This window comes from Propithecus coquereli, unplaced genomic scaffold (assembly GCF_000956105.1).
Source record: "Propithecus coquereli isolate 6110/MARCELLA unplaced genomic scaffold, Pcoq_1.0 Scaffold8, whole genome shotgun sequence".
Classification (NCBI taxonomy): domain Eukaryota; kingdom Metazoa; phylum Chordata; class Mammalia; order Primates; family Indriidae; genus Propithecus; species Propithecus coquereli.
In genome coordinates, this window is record NW_012154173.1 from 7,534,266 (window position 1) to 7,556,555 (window position 22,290).

At 33.6% G+C, this 22,290-nt stretch overlaps 1 protein-coding gene across 1 annotated transcript in view; it reads right to left on the minus strand.

Annotated features, from left to right (window-relative positions):
* Positions 1 to 22,290, minus strand: part of HNF4G (hepatocyte nuclear factor 4, gamma) — a 62,502-nt gene that overhangs the window by 3,334 nt on the left and 36,878 nt on the right. The window contains exons 2-9 of the mRNA XM_012663138.1: positions 15,930 to 16,101; positions 11,973 to 12,067; positions 9,213 to 9,319; positions 7,548 to 7,703; positions 4,416 to 4,503; positions 2,185 to 2,337; positions 1,821 to 2,057; positions 501 to 623 (exon numbers count right to left, since the gene is read on the minus strand). Of these exons, the coding sequence (XP_012518592.1) occupies positions 501 to 623; positions 1,821 to 2,057; positions 2,185 to 2,337; positions 4,416 to 4,503; positions 7,548 to 7,703; positions 9,213 to 9,319; positions 11,973 to 12,067; positions 15,930 to 16,075 (1,105 nt within the window). The 5' untranslated portion in view covers positions 16,076 to 16,101. The remainder of the gene's footprint in view (positions 1 to 500; positions 624 to 1,820; positions 2,058 to 2,184; positions 2,338 to 4,415; positions 4,504 to 7,547; positions 7,704 to 9,212; positions 9,320 to 11,972; positions 12,068 to 15,929; positions 16,102 to 22,290) is intronic.

Here is a 22,290-nt window from a genome sequence, read left to right on the forward strand (position 1 = left end):
CTTCCTAATGTTTTAAATTACAGTGTGCTAAATGTGATGTTTTAAATTACAGTCTACTAAAAAAAAACCAGGATTACTATTTTTTAAAAATTTCTCTATATATTTACAATCTATGGTTAAGAGAGTTGTTAATGTTTTGACAAACATTTTCAAAGGTCCCATTGATTATTGGTGATCCCTTTGCGTGGTTTCAGTTTGCATTGCCATTTTTATGGTCCCACATGACCATGCAAAGCTAGGGCTACCCGTACACTCTTCTTGTTCCCCAGACCTATGAAGTAGAAAGATTCAAGTTCTCACATCTTCATGTTAGGAAGCAAGCTCATGCCTAGGGAGAATAAGTAACCAGTCAAATATCACAATCTCCCACAGTTGTGTCTTGGAAAAGAAATTTTACCTAGTTTTTGCAATTTCTAGATACTAATAAATTTCTCCCCCAATTCTACGTTTTCTCAGGTCATTAAGAACTATTACAGTACAAAAGTGGCCCAGACACTTACAAATCTGGTCTGTATGAACCAAAGTTGACATAGGACCTAAAAGTATAGTTTGTCCAGTTAATGGATCTTGAGACAAATGTGGGTGCATTGGATGATGGAAATGACTACCATCATTGGACGCACCTAGAGAAGAGAAAAACATGCTTGTATTAGTGATATTTAATCAAAGATGGCAAGTTTACATTGGAAAAAAATGTTTGGATTGACAGCTTAAATGTTGCTATTTTTGCAAAGTGCTTCTTGGGAATTCAAAATAAATTGATAGAACCACTGCCATATTAAGGACAATGTCAGCGTTCACTGTACATTGGCTAGATTAATGTTGTATCATATTATGTTGTATATTAATAATGGACCTTGCATGCCATTTCCCGGAATCATTAGGTTTGCTGCCTGTTGTTAAGGCAATTCCAAGAATCACTTACCTCAAGTTTATGGTAGTTGGGATCACCCTAAGAGCATGAACAACTTTTATCTCAGAAAGATATCATTAGGAACACATTATGAACCAGAAAACTAAAAATAAATATGGTGATTTTGCAAGGAAATTTAATCTAGATCAGAGCACAAAATAAATGATTTCTTAACTTATTCCTGACATAAATTGCAGTAATGAAATCTCATTTTTCTTTTCTACTGTTTCGTGTCAATTGATTATTTCAGGAAGGAGCACAATGTTCATTTTTAAGCTATGCACTATATATATTTTTAGGCTATGTTGCAATTCCAGTATCCCTGAGGTCTTAAAGGAGTCAAGGCATGAAAATACATAATATACTTCAAGAGGCTCTAAAAACAGGAAATATGTTTCTATTCACCATATTTGGAATATTCTGAAAATTGAAATCAGAGGGACTGTGTGGAGGAAAGATGATGGAGGCTAAAAAGAATGGGGATTTTATTTTATTTTATTTCATTATTATTTTTTTGATCTGTAAAATTGAAGACAATTTAAAAATGCTGAAGGATTAAATGAAATTATAACTATAACATGCTTCAGATATTGGCAATCACTATGCAAGTGTTGCTGTACTAGAGTTAAATAATTAAAATAAATACAAGAAACATCGTGTAGACAAAAAAAAAAAGAATGTGTATTTTAATTTATTTGAGTATTTTTATCTCCCTCCAATGGGTTTTGCATACATTTTAAATGAAAAAAGTTAAATTCATTTTGTCATGGCAGAAGGAAAAAAAGGCAGGAACACACATCAACTTCAAAAGTTGATAAATATGGCCAAAAAATGAATAGGTCAAACTTGTTCTAAAGTACATAATGTGAGGCTAACCAATAAAACAGAAATTCTCACATGTACTCACCACCCAGTAACATCTCCTGAAGTAGGTTGTCAATTTTAACCATCCCAAAAAGCTTAACAAACTGTATCTGCTCGATCATTTGCCAAGTGATGCTCTGTAGTGTGGGCAAAAGCAGAAGCAACTCTCCAAACCTCCCCCGGGAGTCGTATTGCCTGTCATTGATGTAGTCCTCCAAGCTGATCTGCACTTGGAACCGCATGGTCTTAATTTTTACTGGATCGCTTAGCCCTTTTGCATCTAATGCAGGAATAAAAAGTGAAATCTGAAGATTCATCTAATGAGAGTGTGGAAATAAATATTCCCATATTAAAAAGTGGTTTAATTTTCATTATATTAATTCTTTAATGGAATTTTGAAAACTGACCTGGGTCAAAAAATACAATTGCCTTCAAACAGGCATACTCATTGTCATCAACCTGGATTTCTTGAAAGGGTCGGACCAGCTCATCTAGAACCCGATTGGCCACACGGCTAATCTCAACTTCACAGCTATTTCGATGAATAACATAGTTGTTTCCTGGAGGGGAAAGAAAAATTAAACATCTCCACCCAAAATTTCAGACAAAGTTTCAAATTTTGCAAGATATGTTTAAAATGGTCTACCCCTGAAGGAATAGTGATAGTACTTTCTCAGCGGTGTTAATTATGTTAGAAACATTTAAGAATACTTAAAAGGGTCAATAACTTTGATAACGTGATCACATGCATTTTAACAGCCTCCGTCACTGGCTGATAACACAAAAGTACAGACTAAAAACAAGCTAATAATTGACAGAGGAAAATCAAAATATAATGATTAGTTTTCCTCTATGTCAGTCTCTATTAGAGTCTTATTCATTAATGAGCATAATACAAACCCTGTAGAATCTTTTTTGTTTAGAGTGGATTAAAAATAGCACTCTTTTGATTTTCTAGGCATAGGAAAAAGTAAAAATTGTTGAGACAGTTTTAACAAGCCTAAGTAAAGAAGGTTGTTATTAAAAATTAGCACATGTACTCTCAAGAGTTGCCTCTGGTAGTATATTCCCTCTTCCCGGGTTTCTTTGAATAGAGGTGAAATGACCACTTTATGGGGCTGAATTCAAGGGAGTTCAGAAATAGGATAGGGAGCTAGACCACCTAACCCCTAAAGATCTTTCCAACTTGGAAGTTCTCTGGCTATAATATAATGAATATTTATTATAGCATCTAAAAGAACAGCTAAATTGCTATTTTCTGATTTTATGAAAAAGCAGAATATTCTAAATTCTTTCACTGCAGGCAAAGACGACCTTCAAGGTAACAACATGTATAAATGTAGCCTCACTCTTTCCTTCATTTTCCTCCAGCTTTATTGAGGTATAATGGACAAAAAATAATTGTATATATTTAAGGTGTACAAGGTGAAGTGTCAATATACATACACATTGCAAAATAGTTACCATAGTCAAGCTAATTAACATATCCATCACATTACATGGTTATCATTTTTTTTAGCCTCACTCTTTCTTATGAAAAGTTAGCTTACCTAATTATTCAGGGTAAAACAATTTCGAACTATATAGTAGACATTTTATTTTCTAGGTATATTGAACTCAATTCTATAACGAGAAGAGTCTTCTAGGTGTTTTCTAGAAACACAAGAAAAGTGTTTAATAGCATTTCAAAACATGTGGTCACATTACGTGGTTTAGAATCCTGCCTCTATCCTTTCCTGGCTTTGTGACCTTTGCCAAACTCTGCCTCCATTTCTTCACCTGCAACTGGACTGAAAATAATAGTACTTAGGGTTATTTCAAGGATTAAGTGAGAGAGTGTGTATGTACATGTAACTCACTTAGAACAGTACATTCACGTAATAAGCACTCAACAAATATTAACTATTGTTATATTATGTCCAATACATTTATATTTGAGGCCAAAAAGTCTATCACAAAAATTAAGTAATCTAGTCATCATTTCACACAAGCCAGAGAGAGGGAGAGCTAGTGTTAGAAAGATCTCAACCCTAAAAACCTAATTTTATGAGTTAAGTAAGGTAGGGAGATTGGAGCAATCACTTAAGACAAAAGCTTTTCCTTTGTGTCCCCTCCCCACCCTCCACCACCTGTCACCCTTTTTTCCCTCTTCAAGAACTTCTATCAGAAATTTTCAGATATTGCCACCAATTATTCTTACTTGATTATTTTTTAGCATATCATAGGCAATGAGATCATAGGAGATAAACATGTTTCTTAAAAGTGTATAAAATGATTATTAAGAAGACACTGAAGGAGTGTGAAAAAAACATCAGGACTCCTTAAGATAGTCATGAAAATCACTAATTATTTGTCCTGACACGATTTAAACATACCTCGATATTATGTTTATTGAGCAACATCTCTTTTTTATTTTTAAATCTTAACGCTCTCTGATTATCTCATGCACTCGGAACTTACATGCAATCAAGGCAAGGAAAAATCAGGCCGAGTGAGAATACAGTTAAATCCAATCTGTGAAGCGAGAGCACCATTTGATGGTGTCTGTGAATACTTTGTACATACAAAATAGATCTTGCATATTATTATAAGGATAAAATATGCATAATTTCTTCTTAAATTAAAAAAAAAACCTTACCCAAAAGCAAAATATCTTTATACATCATCGATCTCTTTGTAGCTCCAAGCAATAAGTGTTCCCCTGCGTGAGCTCTCAACAGTGCCACCTTAATGAAAAATTCCAAGTTTAACAATTAATTATAAAATATAATGATTAAAAGATGGCATAATAGGAGTCTGATTAACTTGCAGTGTTCTTAAGCCTGGAACATTTTTTTCTGTTTTAGCAAACTATAATATTCCTAGATACTTGCCACGATCAAGCCTCCATCATCAAGCCTTCTAGTTTTCCATCTTAGCATGTCAATAGAGTCTACTTTTCAAAATTTCTGAAACTATCTAACAAGTCAATACAATGGCAGCAGAAAAAAGGAGTCAGTTAACTGTTTTGAAGGGCAACAGAATCAAACAGACCAGAAAGAGTTCAAATCCCAGCTTGGCCACTTGCTATCTGTTTAACCTTGCATAAGATAAAATGTATGCTTGGGACTCATTTGTTTTCATCTATAAAATGGGATTAGCAATACAAAAATCTCAGAGTATACTATATAAAGACTAAGCGGTAGAATATAAGTAAAACATAATCTCCTGCGCATAATCAACTGAAAAGTGACTTCCGTCACTTTCTAGATTGAATCACTAACTCTTTGCAGTAAGCTCTCTGTCGAGCTTCATCCATCTACTCAATAAGCTGCTGGACATCACCACTATGGAAGTATAAGAAGCATTTCAAATTTAACATATACCAAAGTAACTCTTCTCCGATATTTTCATCATCTTAGTAAATGATACTATCATTTAAAGTGTTTGTCCACTTTAAACAAAAGTTCACTTTTAATAAAAGTCTAACCAGCAAATCCAAGTGCGGCTTCTCAAAATATAAGCCAAATCAATCCACTTCTTTCCATCTCCCTCACTACTACTCCAGTTCCGGCCCATGTCATTTATTACTGAATACTGCAATATACCCAACAGGTAACCCTGCTTCCTTTCCGGGTCCTGCATCTTAAATCCTGACAGAGCTTCCAATATGATATTTATAAAGGAGTAAGCACTTAATATCACTCCTCTGCTAAAAACTTTTCAATGGTTTCCTGGTGTCCTTAGAACAAAATCTGAACTGCTCAATCCTGGCCTCACAGGCGATGGGAGAGGTGGGGGAGGCTCAATGCTCTGCCTCCAGCTCCTGAGTCTCTGACTTCATCTTGCAACACCCCTTGTTCACATTGTTCCTGCCTGACTCAGAACCTCGGCAGGAACGTGCTGTTCCTGTGACTTAGTGCTTTCTCCTCAGATCTCGGGGCTCCTGGCCTCTTGTCACTCAGGTCTCAGGGATATCTTCTCTGACACTCAATTTAAAGTATCTCTTAACATCCCACCCCCAGTCATTCTCCAAGTCATCCTACTCTGTTTTATAGAACTTATCCCCACCTAGAATTACCTTACTCATAATTTTTATATTTTTTTATTGTCTGTCTCTCCCAAATAGAATGCAAACTTTAGGAGAATAGTAAGGTAATCTGTATTTTTACATGAAATATCCATAGTTTCTTAAACTGAAGAGTAGCCTCCTGATAAATATTTGTTTGATGAATTTAACTGATCTGGGGTTCAGTTTTAGAACTGTAAAATGGAGTAGATAACACCTATGCCATAGAGATCCTGAGAAAATTAAATAAAATAATAATAAATAAAAAGTAATTTATAATGCAACTGAAAGCTACTTGCCCAGGGCTTTATCCATAATAGACATTCACTAATGCATGGATATTAATGCTATACTGTTAATAATAGAGTGTCATTTAGCAAATAAAAATAATTTTTGACTGTTTACTGCATTTCGATTTCCCAATTTTTAAGTCAATATCTGCCTACAGAAATCAGCTATTTCTAAAGAGTGATAATAAAAATATAAAACTGATAAATAACATAACTCTACTTATATTGCTTGGGGTGAGACTGGTAGGTTTTAGCAATTTAGCATTATTCACTGTGGCATAACCTTCCGAGCTAAGCTATCTTTATGATATGTCAATAACTGTGACTCATACCAGGAAGGCAGTTTAAGAACATTTTAAGAATGATTTCAGATTTCACAGTATTTTTTTTTTCTGTCCCCAGGTGAAATGCTCCCTTAGAAATACAGCTGCAAACTTCCTATGGTGATTTTTTTTCTTGGTCATGTAACTCACTATATTGCCCTTCTTTGATTTTTCTAAAATTATGTCCTATGACCTTTGATTGTTTCTTTGTTTTTGTGTATCAACAACAGGGAACACTTATCAGAGGGTGTTTAAATACACACTGGGTATAACACTTATCAAGCTTAATTCTATGTGAAAGAAATGGAAATTTTCAAATTATTTTCATCTACAAAAAATTACACACTATTTAGTAAAAATAGTTCTAAATGGATGTGAAACAATTTAGTCTTCATAAACTAATCAGGAAACTCAAGCTCCTAACTATTAATTAAAATGTCTTAATGTACATGTGACAAATTATGAAGATTTAATTATTAGGAAAAGATGCCTATATCTAAATTCTCTATTTCTCTGTAAATTTCAGATCATGATTCTACAGCCTTTTTGGCCAGACCTATAATTTTTATACAATAAATGTTAGAATAAAATTGATAACATGAAAGGCAAAACTTCACATGTTAATTGCATAAAGTGTCCACAAAGACACCACCAACACATCCTGTGTGGTTTCTGTCTAGGAACGGCCTGTATTTCTGAGAAATTTTATATGGCACCTTCAGTAATCACCAAGACACAACAGTGTACCATTTCCCTCACAGACGCTCATTCTTCCAATATTTTATCTCACAATGGTAGTTATGTGCTGTCTGCCTTTCTCCTTCATATAAGCTTTTTAAACTCCAAGAGGACCGAAGAATGTTTTGTTCAACTCTTGTCCAATCAGTAAGTTTGCTAGACCCCGAAAATAGAAGTCAAACAGTTATGCCTCTTGATAAAAGAAAAAGATGAATGGATAAGAACACCCAATCCTTTCCTCACAACATAATCAATCCTTTGTCAAATACAATAATGTAGTATAGGCATTACAAATAGAACTGAAAGAACACAAACACTCAGCAAAGTTCAAAAAGCACTTTTAAAGCATTCATAATTTTTTAAACTTATACCTGATCATCCAATGGTAACTCACAGAAGGCAGGAATATATTTAGCCCATTCCACCAAGACTAGGAGCTGCTGTTTCATAGACTCACAGACATCACCAATACTTGCAATTTTCTTAACGTTTATATCAGTGCTTGCTCCAGGGCTTGGGACTGAGATCTGGCATTAAGAAGAATGGTATATCAATTTATCATTTAAAATAACACATGGCCAATATTTCTCTATTTTCTTGTGATTGAAATAAGAAAACAATATTGAAGCAAGCACTATCATTGTCACAGTATCTTAAAATATACCAAACATTTTTTAATTGAGAAATAAGTTAGATTGAAAACTTTCAATGTGTAGTATCATGCTCTGGGAGGAGTGTCTTATTTTACTAGCCAATGCTGTAAACCAAGTTACCACAATTTGGGGGAAGTTTCACAATTCCAAATGGCTACATAAAGTGATTGGTAGTATCCACCTAAAATATGCTCTATGACTTTATTTTTAATTAAAAATGATATTTTCATTAAGAAAGTCCATCTTCAGTTTGTTGTAATTTATGGAAAAAATGTTTGCAAGGGACAAAATTTACCAAACTGGGGAGAAAAGATTTAGACAAGAAGCCAGAACTATTTATGTTGCTGCATGAAATGGAAGCTGATCAAAATAATATTAAAAAACAAAGGCTTCACTCGGCAATGTTAAAAGGCTTAATATATAATGATACGTTTTTAAAACTGTGTATAATTTTTAACTATATAAAATATAATTGGTGTTAAAAAACACTGAAAAAAAAAAACACTGTCTCAAAGTTTTTATACACTTAGTTTTTGAATGTGCATGTGTGTATCTTTATGGGTATCTGGATACTTCCTCACAGCCCCCTCTAAGGCAGTCTCTAAATGCTTTATTGGACCATCAAGTAATCTTGAAGTAATGATGGTGATAATGGTGATTAACATCATCATATTACCCTTGTGTTATCAAAACGAAAGCAGTCGTCACACTGACTCATTACAGGACCTGATTAACTACTTGGCTATTTCAAAATTTGCTTTAAATAGAAAAATATTATTAACATTTCTAATAGGGGAAATGCTAAAATAAACCTATTTTCAAATGATTTCTTCATTTAACTTTAAACTTTTAAACTGATATTCTTATGCTAGAAGTTTAAAATAATAAAGCTTTTTTCCTCCTGTGTTTTCTAAATTCTGGCTTTTCATTTAAAAAATCTGTTTCTAAAACAGGTGCCAAGGTGACTTCCTGAGTTCAGAAGTCATTTTCAAGGAAAGAAACTCTGATGACAGGTTTCAACCAAACTCCCCAAAAGTTGGGGTAACTGATTTTACAGATTCAACCAATAAAATAAAATGCTGCCCCCAGAGCCTTGTGCTATATATTAAGTATTTTTAATCAGTTTTGTAAACAAACTGTGTTTTAGCAATCTTAGGCAGAAATTAATTTCATTTTTTCATCTCAAAAATAGTCTTGTCTGGGAAAAGTGAAAATTAATTCAGCAGTCCCATTAATAGTTTCAAGGTAAAACTCTTGAATTGGTGTAGATGTGATTTATTTTAGTAATGAGCACATTTGAATGAACTATGATTATTTTAGCATTATCCTTAAATAGTCATTTGATTCTTTAAACAGGGCTGAATGCTGGTGTGCAGCAGGTACCTGGCGAGACCGGACTTCAGCTTGAGCCAGTGTGTTAATGGAGGGGATGTTGCTGCCATCGAACGTGCTTCTTCTGGTGCTTATCCTATCACGTTCATTTTGCACAGCTAGGAGAGAAAATCACACTGTTTATTGGTCAGTTCTTACACATATACATACACACACACACACACACACACGTATGTCAGGATATATGAGAAAGGGTCTTTCTAAAAGACCGTGGTGGGGAAAGTAAGACTGAAGATGTTTTCATTCTGTCCCACTCTTAAAAGTAGAAATAGTCAAGCTTGTCTCTAGACCTTATAAAATATTGCTGTTTGGGACTTCATGACGGCATGCATGTTAGAAAGTGTTGAGTGAGCCAGTTCTACCATGCTGTACTTTTAATAGGATGGTTTTCTATTCTCTCAAAATTAATAAAACTGTAAGATAGCCAGAGAAAGAGTATTGCCTGTGAGATTGACCAGGTCAAAGATAAGAGTGTATTCATTGTCAGAAAATATGAGTCATAGATTTTGAAACTTCCATTTTCTTTTTCCTGTAAAACACTAGCAAAAATGGAAAGTAAATTTATTTTAGTTAAGATGATTTTAAGACTGTAATATTATGATATTTTATAAACCACCATCCTTCAGACAGTTTGCAAACATTAATAAAGCAAAAGTTGCACCAGGTAGATCTCTCCTGAGATTAAAGTTTGAATATCAGCATTTTAGAGAGGTGACAAAATCCTGCATATTATATAAAAAGTGTCTAAGGGAGATATGTATCTGCTTTTTTATTCCAGAAAGGAAAAAAAGAATAATGTATATTTCCAAATCTCTTATTGAAAACTACATTTTTAAATATAAGGAAAGATCAGAGGGGGAATATTAACTTGTATTAATATTAACTCTATTTTTCATATAGAAAATAAATTAGATATCAAAGTTAAATTTCAAAACCTAGGAGATAAAATTATCTTCCATTAATCCCCCCACAAAAAGAAAAGAAAAACAAGGCCTACAGGCCTTAAATTATTTAAGTTAATGCTGGAATCTGTTCTGCTAGAAACATAAGGCATTAAACTATCTTATTTGTTTTCTGCAATTATTCTTTTATTAAATAAATTGACCAATTTCTACACCAAAATCTAGCAACAGAGACTTAAAACTTACTATTGACTCTCAACTCCATTAAATTGGAAGATAAAATAGTGACCTTTGCCTTTAAGCTAGAGTGAATCATTAATATTTTATTTTAAAATCATATTTACTGGTACCTTACTGTCTTTTTTTTTTAACAGAAATTGTTATCAATTTTTAGCCTACACTGACTCATTTGGTAAAGCATATGCAGCGATTAAAAAAAATAAGATGTTAGCTATGCTTTTATAAATTTCATTTACATGATCATTGTTTAGAAAAATGTCAAAAGGTAGTGTGAACATCTCTATTCTCAATGCTATCATTTTTTACATAAAACCATGTTTATAGTTGTTTCTATCTAATTAATCTTGCTACTATTCTATGACTGTAAAGAAGAGAAATACATCAACTTTGACATTCAAAAGTTACTTTCTAATCTATTTAAGAAAATGAATGCATTAGTTCATGAAGAAGGTATAATTTCACTATTTTTACAATAAAATTGTATTTCACAAATTGTAAAACTCATAAAGAAAATGTGGGCTTGTGATTTGCTTGCACTTTTGTAGGGGTAAATATAGGTTTCAAGTGGAAACGAATGAAGACAATCGACAAAGTATGTAATTAATCCCATAAGCTGCTAAATAGAGCTTTTTATGACGTTAGAAATAAGTCACTTTTGAAATAGGAAAGTGCTTTTCCTTTAATTTTGTGAACTTTATTTTTTGTTTCTTCTTTGAGACTAGCAATTAAAGTAAAAGTAATGGTATTTCTGTATCTTAAAAATACTGAATGATGAAGAAAAAAATTATGTTCAAGATGAGTTTGATATATTTTACACTTCTGTAATATAGTAATTTGATTTTTAATAGTTTGTGAAATAGCTATGAAAAATCTCTCTTTGTACATGATAGGCATGGTCTTGCTGCAAACTGACGGCCTAAAATCTTATAGCTGCTATACGCTGTCAAATGTTTAGATTGTGTTCCACACATTTGTTTCTAAATTAACCATATTTAGAATATAGGAGAATATAATCAGATTATGTAATATGCTCAACATAAAATTAGTACACACTAAAATAGCACATCTATTTTCTGTCCCTCAATAGACTATAAAGTAGGTTATTTTGTCTATTATGCTCACTGTTGAAACCTCAGCACCTAGAACAGTGTTTGGAAAGTAGCAGTGTTCAATAAATATTTGTTAAATTAACGAATGTATGAAAAGAAGATGTTTAGTTAATGTTCATAAAATGAATAAAGATATATAATTGTTATTAAGAATAAAAATGTGTTTGAAATATATTTATAATTTCAACCTATTAATAGATTTTGTCATTTATATTTTGAATAGGACATTGGAATGTTATTTAGACAATAAGTTTGTTGCCAGGGGTAACAGTGGTGGAGAGAATGGTCCATAATCAGACAGTCACCTGGTAAAGATTGGCTCCACCACTTACTAGCTGGACATCCTTGGGCTAAATTCTTTACCGTAGAATCTTCATTAATATATTAAGGAAGATTAGAACTCAATAAGAAAGGTTATTGTGATTAATGAGAATGTGTGTGTATGTTTATCGTTTTTCATCAATAACATTAATTATCATCATTATTATTACCACTATTACCTTCTTTTTTCATTCCTGCTCTAAAACACTTTCTTAATCGACAATATCTACATTGATTCCTTTTGTCCTTGTCAACAATGCATTGCCGACTGAACCTATAATATCAAACAAACATATATTAGTTTGCAGAAAACTATTATTTATCAAAAAAACCCAGACAAATGAACTTTAAATAAATATGGTGAAATATGATTTAATAGAAAGAATGAGTAAGAATAATTAACTATGATCTAGTCTCATGACCAGCATGTACATGGAAATACAAGCCTCACCTCTCATGCAGTCTTTTTTTTTTTTTTTTTTTGAGGCAGAGTCTCACTGTGTTGCCCTGGCTAGAGTGAGTGCCGTGGCGTCAGCCTAGCTCACAGCAACCTCACACTCCTGGGCTCAAGCGATCCTCCTGCCTCAGCCTCCCGAGTAGCTGGGACTATAGGTATGCGCCACCATGCCCGGCTAATTTTTTCTATATATTTTTAGTTGTCCAGTTAATTTCTTTCTATTTTTAGTAGAGACAGGGTCTCGCTCTTGCTCAGGCTGGTCTCGAACTCCTGAGCTCAAACAATCCGCCCGCCTCGGCCTCCCAGAGTGCTAGGATTACAGGCGTGAGCCACCGCGCCCGGCCTCATGCAGTCTTTATATGGGATGCCTATCTCATTTTTGGCCAGGGTGCATAACCATTTCTATCATGAGTCACGAAAGCCAAACCTAGCTTTAAAAATCTTTGGCATATAAGTTCTTGTTGCTTATTGCTAAATGATTTCAGTGTGGTGGAGAATATATCAGAACTTCATTCCCATGCACTTTCATGCGTTTCTCTCTTCAGTTATTCTATTAATTTTAACGGTACCTCATATCCAGCTAAAGTTTACATGCTAAATTACATATCAAGAGGCCATTGAGAATGGTATGGAGAGTACAGTCTCTGCACAACGAGGCACCACTTGACAACCATTAGAATGGCTATAATCGAAAACACAGACAATATGAGTGTTGGTGAGGATGCAGAAAAATTGTAGCCCTCATACATTGCTGGTTAGAATATTAAATGATGCAGCTGTTTCACATCAGCTCTACTCAAGGACAGTCTCAAAAAGACAGTCTCCATAGAGTTACCATATGATATGGCAATTCCATACTACTAGGTCTATACTCCAGTGACATGAAAACATATGTATACACAAAAACTTGTACCCAAATGTCCACAGCAGCATTATTCATAATAGCCAGACGGTGGAGGCAGCCCAAATGCCTATCAACTGATGAAAAGATAAACAGAGTGTGGAATACCTACGTAATGAAATATTATTGTCAATAAATAGGAATGAAGTACCGATAAATGCTACAATATGGACGAACTTTGAGAATATCATTCTATCCTAAATGAAGGAAGTCAGACACAAAATGCCACATATCACATGATTTTATTTATATGAAATGTCTAGAAGAGCCAAATCTATACAAACAAAAAGTAGATTCGCAGTTGCTTCACATTGTTGGGAAGGGAGTTGGGGGGAAATGGGAAGTAACTGCTTAAGGTTTCTTTATAGGGTGATAAAAACATTCTAAATTAATTGTACTGATGGTTGCACAACTCTGGGAATACACTAAAAAACTTAATTGTACACTTAAACAAAGAGTGCAATCTCTGAAATTAGATCTGAGCTTGATTCTCAAGTCTACCATTCATTCTCAGTAGAACTTGGGGATGTCAAATAGCATTAATAAGGAGAAGGACTTGCTGCGATGGTGGTTGTGTGAGTATACTTTAAACATTTTGGGGCATATTAAGCATATAGTAAACAATGACATTTCTTTAGAATTCTGGCATGAAATTACTCATCTATATTGATATGTCCCTGATTAATTTTAGTTGATTATTAATTAGAAGAATGAAGAAATATATTTATTTTGTGACCTAGAAAAATATTTCTTCTAAAAACTATGGGTGCCCACTTAAAACTGAATGAGAAGTAAAGCCTACTATAAATAAATTGAGCTAGAAGAGAAATGTGCTTTTGGAGTGAGGAAAAAAGCATTGTTCATTTGCGAATGCATGGCCAGGGAGACTCAGGAGAGGGGACCAGTTTACCAAGAAAAAACAACAAAGAGAGAGAATTCAATCAACATTAAATTAATAACAAAAATTGAATAAACATATTATTCAGCACCTTGAGTGTACAAGGTCCTGGTGTAGGGATTAAACCAGGCAGAATACTACCTCTCCTCCGTTCAAGGAAATTACAATCTGATAGAGCACACATACAAATTTAAAAATAGTCACTATAAAAAGTATAATGTGAAAAGTATTGAAACAGTAATTAAAAGTGCTTTGGGAGGGAAAGCCCAACTTCAGTGTTATGGAGTAGTTAGAGTGGAAATGCAATTTGTAAAGATAAGGATATGGGTAAATTTGAGACCAGAGAAACCTGAGCTTGAAAAAAACCCTGATGCTCCTAAACTTGCATCAACATAAGAACTATTTTCTAAATGGAAAATCATACCATTTGCTTAATACCAAAATATATATGAAAAAAAGGCTAGGTTGGCAGAAGCATTCATGATGGTGCAAGGAGGTAAACTGTACGTGTTGTTAGAACATTTCTTGAACTTCTAAAAGCTGCTATGGGAGCACTGCTTTTCAACTCTTCCTATGCAGGAAGAGTGGCAATGCTGACAGCAGGTATTCTCTGATTCTTACAGATTATTGCATTTAGTTCTTTGAATCGCCATTTTTTAACACCAGAAAGCTCTGTTTGCATGTTATTTTGTATTCATTTTAGTTGTTACTTTTTAGGAGCACCCAATATGTAATGTTATCACAGAGAAAATACTTTTAATGAAGAAAATTGATCTATTTTTTACCTCTAGAGTTTTGATGTCTATGAAAGCAAAACTCATTTATAAACTCTTTTTTGTTTACCAAGAAGTCTTAAAGTGGGTGATTTACATTTCTTTTAACCTACTTCAAACTATTCTGGAAAAATTGCTAGAGAACACTAGGTAGATATTTGGGGAGTTATATATTAACTTTTATTATATTCTGAGAAATCAAATGACAATGTTTTGAGGGAGTTAATTTCTCAAATGTCCAACTTGTTCTTAAAACATAATCTTACACTTGCTTTTCATTGATAGAGAAAACACAGATTTTTTTTTGTTAAAACCAGCGATTTTTGTGAATAGTCCATATTCCAGTTAGATGTAATCTTCATTCAAGACCTGTCATACTGATCAATCAAGGGTCAATATTTATACTTAAATTGTGCTATGATGTTGACTAGGTATTAATTTAAAAAAAAGAAAACACCTACTAGAAATATGTGACACACAAAATAGCTAAATAAACTTTAGACAAAACATTTAAATTCAATGGCAAAAAATGTGGCATGAGAAATACATTTTTAATTTTAGGACTGAAAATTGAATTTTACTCATTGACATCAACCATCTGCCAAAATCATCTGTAGTTTTATAATTTTGTTTTAAAAGACTCAGGATGTAATGGTGCTAAAAAAATCAACATGCAGAAAAATACATATATTGAAAAACCATTTAAATTCAGATTTTAAAATGTTTAGAAGTACATGAACATGTGGTAAAACAATAAGGAAACACAAGGAAAACATCAACACCAAATTCCTGATGGTAGGAGGCAAGGGAGAAAGAGAAAATGACAGGGGAGGTGTCCACTACAGCTTCAACTATATTGATCTAAGGTGGGTGGTAGGTAGGTGGATTTTTTATATACCTTTTATAAGTCTCAAATGTTTCATAAAAAAGAGCCACTTATGTAAATACAACCTGCATATATACCCACACGTCCTCACTTGTATTGCAGCTAGGAGATTTTGTTCATTACAGATATAAAAGAGTCTCTGAATGTTCTTTGCTTACTCCTTGCATGCCATTTTGAAACACCTCTAAAGATAACTTTCCTAAAAGTAGCCTTTCGAGTACCTGCAGGAATAAACGTGACTCTTGCGTATGCTGCGTCTGAAGAAGCCCTTGCACCCATCACAGCTCGAGGCCCCATAGTGTTTTCCTGTTGCTCTGTCCCCACATATAGCACATAGACAGTTGACCCCATTGTCGGTGGTATTCATACTTGTCGTCTCTGGGGCAGAACTATCTGTTAAAGAGAAAGGAAGAGTAGAGTTAGAGTCAGTACTGAGTGTTTCCTGATTAAATTGTCCTACCAATACCAGGCTTGAAACAGCCCATTCCTTGACTTCTTGGAGACCCCACACCACTGCTTTCCTTTCAGCCACAGCTGCTTTCATTCCCCTTTCATATTTATGAGTATTTAACTTTAGCACATCATCAGGCTCAGGCCCCCAACTATACTCTTTCCCAAGGGAAGTTCATCCCGTCCCATGACATCTGTATCTTCTGTATGATGATAAATCCCAGTATTTTATCTCTAGCCTTGACGTCTCCCATGGGCATCAGTCTGAAATGCCCAAGTACCTATCGAAGAACTTCACTTTGAAATCTAATAAGAGTTGCAAATTCCTGTATCATAAACAGAATTCTTTGATTTTTTCCCCTAGTACTTGTTCTTCCTTCAGCCTCCCCTACATCAGTCAATGGTCCTATCCAGTGCCCGGGGCCAATAACCAGGAAGCCTTCCTTATACTCTCTCTTTTATCCTTCATTTCCAATCTGTGAGTTAGTCCACATTTAAAATACATATTTAATACACAAATTTTAACCCTTTCCCTATGAACACCCTTATTCAGTTGACCATAATTTTCCCCCTGAATTATTGCAATAGCCTCCTCTCTAACTTCTCTACTTCCACCTTTGCTCCCTATTGTTTATTGATTACCTTGAAGTTACTGTGATCTTGGTATAAGAAATTCACATGATGTCACCCTTCCGCATCCAACCCTGCCACAACTTGTCACTAGATACAGAATAAAGTCTACACAACGGCCTGTAAACCCCTGCATGACGAAGCACTCCCCACCCTTCCACCTCTCTGATCCCCATATCTGGTACCACTTTTCAACCAGTTCACTATTCTCCAGCAATACCGTCTTTTTTCTCCATCAAAGCCTATTTGCATCTCAGCACTTGCACACTGGCTGTTCCTTCTGCCTGAAGGAAGGTTCTTCTCCAAACTTTTCTTTGAGCTAGGTATCAGGTTTCCCTTCAAATCTCAAATTTTGTATGAAACTTTCTCTGAACACACATCTAAAAGAGTCACCTCTCATCTGCCCTTCAGGTAGAACCTAGAGACCTGCTTATTTTAATAACTTCATTACCTAAAATTATATTATTATTGGTTTGCTCATTTATTACCCATCTTTACATATAGGATGTAAACTTCATGATGTCAGAGACTTTATCTGCTTTATTTATTCCCTCTGTTTTCCAGCTCTTAGAATTTTGTTCAGCGTATAGTGGGCATCTAATAGATAGCTAAGAATGAAGGGTCATTTAAAAAAAACTAGATATTTATACTAAATAAATATTTCTTAAATGAGTTAATACTATTGATTACACCTTAAAAATATGAATTTTCTCAAAAGGTATTGAATATGCAATATATTAAAAATTCAATTATCATAAAGTTGTACAATGATACAAATATAAAAATAACTCATTATTATATCTCTAATAGAACAAAAGGAGAAAATTAAAGGTTGTCATGTTCCAATTACATTATGTAATGTTACTTATATTCTATTTACTAACACTTCTGAGTAGAAAAATATCATTATATATAATTTCCTAAATTTGGAATAAAAGTTTAATGAGAAAATGTGTAAGGTTAGTCATGTGGCATTATGGAATTTAAATGCTACAAATTTTTATTTGGGTAATATTAACAAAACGGATATTAGCAATATGGACATTAGAGGTGTTGGAAATTGTTTTCTAGGAAATTGGATGGAAATATGAAAAATTCAACTGTTGCTTCAAGTTAAATGCCATAGTTACATAATAATTGACAGCACTATTACAATCAATCAAGTTAAACACCACTTTGGAAATAGTCATACCAAAGAGTTGTTTTAGTATATTGTGGTAAATACTTATGATAAACATTTATGGTAAATCTGTCCCTACCATTTATTAATCATGAGTCTTTCTTTTTAAAGTCATGATTACAATGAGATAAATATTAAGTATCTCTAGTCCAACTAAACAGAAGAAATCAACATAGTGACTTCCTATTGCACTACACGTTTATTTTAATTCTGCTAAAATTTCAGAATTCATCTTTTAGCAATTTTCAAAGTCTCCCCACTAATAAGCTATTGTTTATGGGAAATATAACCAGAACATCAGTCATACAAATTGTACAGTACAGTAGAATACAAAGATGTCCTCAGTATAAGACACATTCTCAATTCTCAACTAAACACAGACACACACACACACACACATTTTCCAAAGCATATATAATTACTAGATGTTAGAAGTTCTAACACTTATAACATATTTAGGGCAAGATTTTTACTTGGAAAAAACAAATCTAAGTTCCAAGTCAATAGTAAACTGTATTACATAAAGATAAAAAACCTCAACAGCTCATGTCTTATTTAAAGTTAAAATGTTACAGTAGATAAATATCAAGAGTGTTGTGAGGCTAAACATTAGCCTCTGAAGTGAGGTTATAATATAAACCCTATTTCCTTTCATATCTGTGTTCAATGCAAAAACTCGATGGTAGTTTTAAATGCCAGTTTTTCATCAGCAGCAATTGCAAACTGGACTAATGAAAGGAGTAGGCAATCAGGAAAATTCCCTAGTGTTCTATGGAAACTTTGTTCCATGCGTCATTTTAAATCTTGCATAGAAAATATGCTTTCACAGCCAATTTGCCGATAGTACTTATTACTGTGATTTACAGCAAATAAAATGACTCCTGAAACTACTCTTTTTACTTCCCTACCTGGCCCATGACAGAATTCTGAGGTTACTGTATAACACAAAACCAGGCTTTTTCTATTGCTGACATAAAATACCCACAGCACTGTTAATTTAAATTTTATGATGAAGCGTGAAAGCTCAGATTTGTGGCCTTAGAAAGCAAGCCCTGAATTCTTTAGCAATAAAACTAGGAGCCACCACCTTGGGAAGCTCAGTTTTACTTCTCCCATTCTACTTAATTTTCTCTACATCTATAGGCAGATGAGAACTCACCATTTGAATTATACAGAATCTGCATGGTTTCAAACTCCAAAGTTGTATAACTTGGGTCCAAAACTTCACTGTAATTTGCCATGTCCATATCCAGTATTGGCTCCGATACCCTCATCATTGATTTAGAAACACACATACAAGTCACACCACAAGCCCAGAGTGTGTGATGACTGTTTTGCTTTCAATCTGTGAGTGACAATCCAAAGTTAACTGTAACTGAGTGGCTTAAGTGCTGCAGTGGGAGGGGCTGTAAAACTGTAACCTTCCTCAGCAGGCCATATTCTGCTTATTTCTTCTTCTTTTATGACATACGAAAGCAATTCCTTGTGATAATCTTGGAATGCTTCGTGGAATCACCTTATCTGAAGTGCTTAGTGGACTAAAATGATTTCCTAAACTGATTTTCCAATAGACAATAAGTGATGTCATTAGGAGAAGGATTAAAAATAGAACAGAGAATCTCTCAGGTTTTAAATTGTAATTATAATGTCAGGTATCCCATTTAAGGGGCTGAAGTCACATACCAGATATTCAGAAAAATAGGAGTCAGTTTACTATTATAAGTTTGATAAGTCAAGGCTATAAATTAATGCTGAACACTTAAGTGTTAAGTAACATAAACACTTAATAATTTCAAGTTTTCTTATATGTACAATAAAGCTACCTTTGTTTATTTTGTTTATTTTGAAATAAAATAAATTTGTAATTTGGAATGTGGGGATTTATGATACATTCTAGTAGCACCCTGAGTATCACCCTAATATGGCCTGTAACATATTCTTTTTAACTATTAGTTTATGGGTCTGTGTTCCTTCCATGTTTGTAAACTTCTCAAGGGCAGAACAGGTAGAGTTACTAGCACATCACAGGTGTTCAATGAATAATTATTACATGAATAAAGTTTCATTTATTTTGACTGCTGATGCCTATTACATTCTAGGCATTAAACTGAGATAAAATTATCCCTAATATGTGTGGATCTAAACACCCTACGATCATCAACCTTCATCTATAAAGCACAGTTTATCTTTTATATGTATTAATATATGTGACAACAAACATTGAGAGTTTGGGAATATTTAGATGATAGTATTCAATGAGTATATTTTACTTCTGAGAATATGTTTATTGATTTTATCTTCCAAGAAAATTCCAGCCCCACTTACATTAAAAATTCAGAACTTCATATTCCACATTTGTTAAAGATAACAGCAAAGCAATATTTCTCAATCAATTTCTTAATACCATAAAACTTGTGAACAGTCTGTCTTAGAAATTGTTGTATTTTTCACTTGGGAAAGCAGACCACTTTAAACCATGTGACAAACTGTAAAAAAAATAGCAGTCATTTGACAGCCAGATTTCCTAAATCAAACAGTGATCATTGGACCAGTCCTCTTGCCCTCATATTCTGAAGATTCTTAATTGTGAGGATAATATTTTGGGATAAATTTTCTTTTTTGACTGATTTCCTTTTAATAAAGGCTAACAAAGTTATTCAGTTTTGGAGAAGTAGACGGCAAGTAAATCCTGTGGTTTTCATTTGCATGAAATGGCTCTCATTTGAACTGAAGCAACAAAGATCTGTTTTCTATGGGAAACAAAGGGGTGAATTGTGCATAACCCACAGTCTTTCTCATCTACATGGTAACTAACTAATGCTAAGGGATGTCAACTATGAGAGTATCCCAACAGAAGGAAAAACAGAAAAGAAAAAAACAGGGAACTGTTCATTTATAGGTCTGCAAAACACCAAAAGAAACGTGGATATAATGCAGGAGAACAATGCTGTCATGGTTTTACTGCTCTAACCCACTTCGTTCCGTGGCTGACATCACTATCAGATCAGGACATTTTGCTCTAAGGTGAACGGGGCTACAGATTCATCTCAGCACAGATCTTCAAGTTGCCATTAGCAATTAATCAGAGCTGGCTTTCAAGATGAAACCTGTTTCCTGTCCATGTTACTGTGAATTATTTTATTCATTTTATAGAAAAAGAACTTGAGAATTCCAGAAGATATGGTAGATTCAAATAGCAGGCATGTCTCCTCAAGTGGGCAGTTAGTCTTCCTAATGATATTCAGATGTGAAAACACCCACAGAATTCAATCAGCCCCAGACTAGCAAAGGAATGATTCTCTAGCTTTTTTTCAAAGATATTACAAAGTACAGTGGAAACCCTCTTTTCTTAAATTCTAGGACTTATAATTTATTGAACTGATTAAGCAAATAAAATAATTAAAACAGAGAGTCATAAAAATGGTATATGCTTACTTAGTAGCTTATTTGACTTCAGTAGATATAAATACTACTGTTTTGTTGTAAAACCAAGACCTTTTCTTTGAGCAAGAACTCACAAATTGGAATAGTTTACTAATTTTTATTGCATAAACCTCATTCACTGGCTTTGATTTCTAGTATTTTTTTTTAATGGAGAAAAAAGTCAAAGCTACCTATAAAGCAATCTGAACGCAGAAGCATTCTGGAATTTTATAATTTTTCAAAATATTTTATGTATTTTAGTTGACTTGTTTTTATTCACTTCCAATGTATTCCACTTGGTTTTTATAGGAGGGAAAAAAATAAACTCTTTTTAACACTTACGTTGCATTAGATTGCACAATATTTAACTAAATTGTGAAATGAAATAACAAGAACAAATGGCAATAACATGCTAGATAACAAATCCAAGTGACTTTTAATAGGTGTATAAAGTTGGTGAGATGTGCCTACCCTGGAAACTAATTAGTATGATCCACAAAGGAAATTGAGAACCTGAGTTAATCCTAGGAGTTGGCTAAATGGAGTTTAGAGTTTCTCTTGTATTGATTTTAACTCGAGATAACTTGTATCTATAAATTATCTTACATTCCTCTTTATGGCCAATCCATCCTCTCTACTTCTGAAACCAATTTGGCTACGTTCAGAATATTTTTATGTGTTTCAATAGAAGAAGAAAATGAAGAGGAAGAAAAGGAAGAGAGGAGGAGAAAAAGAAGAAAACATGTCACATCGAAAAAATTTTAGTTATAGTTAATTTTGGATTTTTAGTTATGCATCATAATCAAAGCAAGTAGCAAATCTTCAGTATTCCTTGTGTTTTCCACTCAATAGTGATTGTGGAGTTTTCACAATTCAGGGAATATGTCTATGGCACAGTT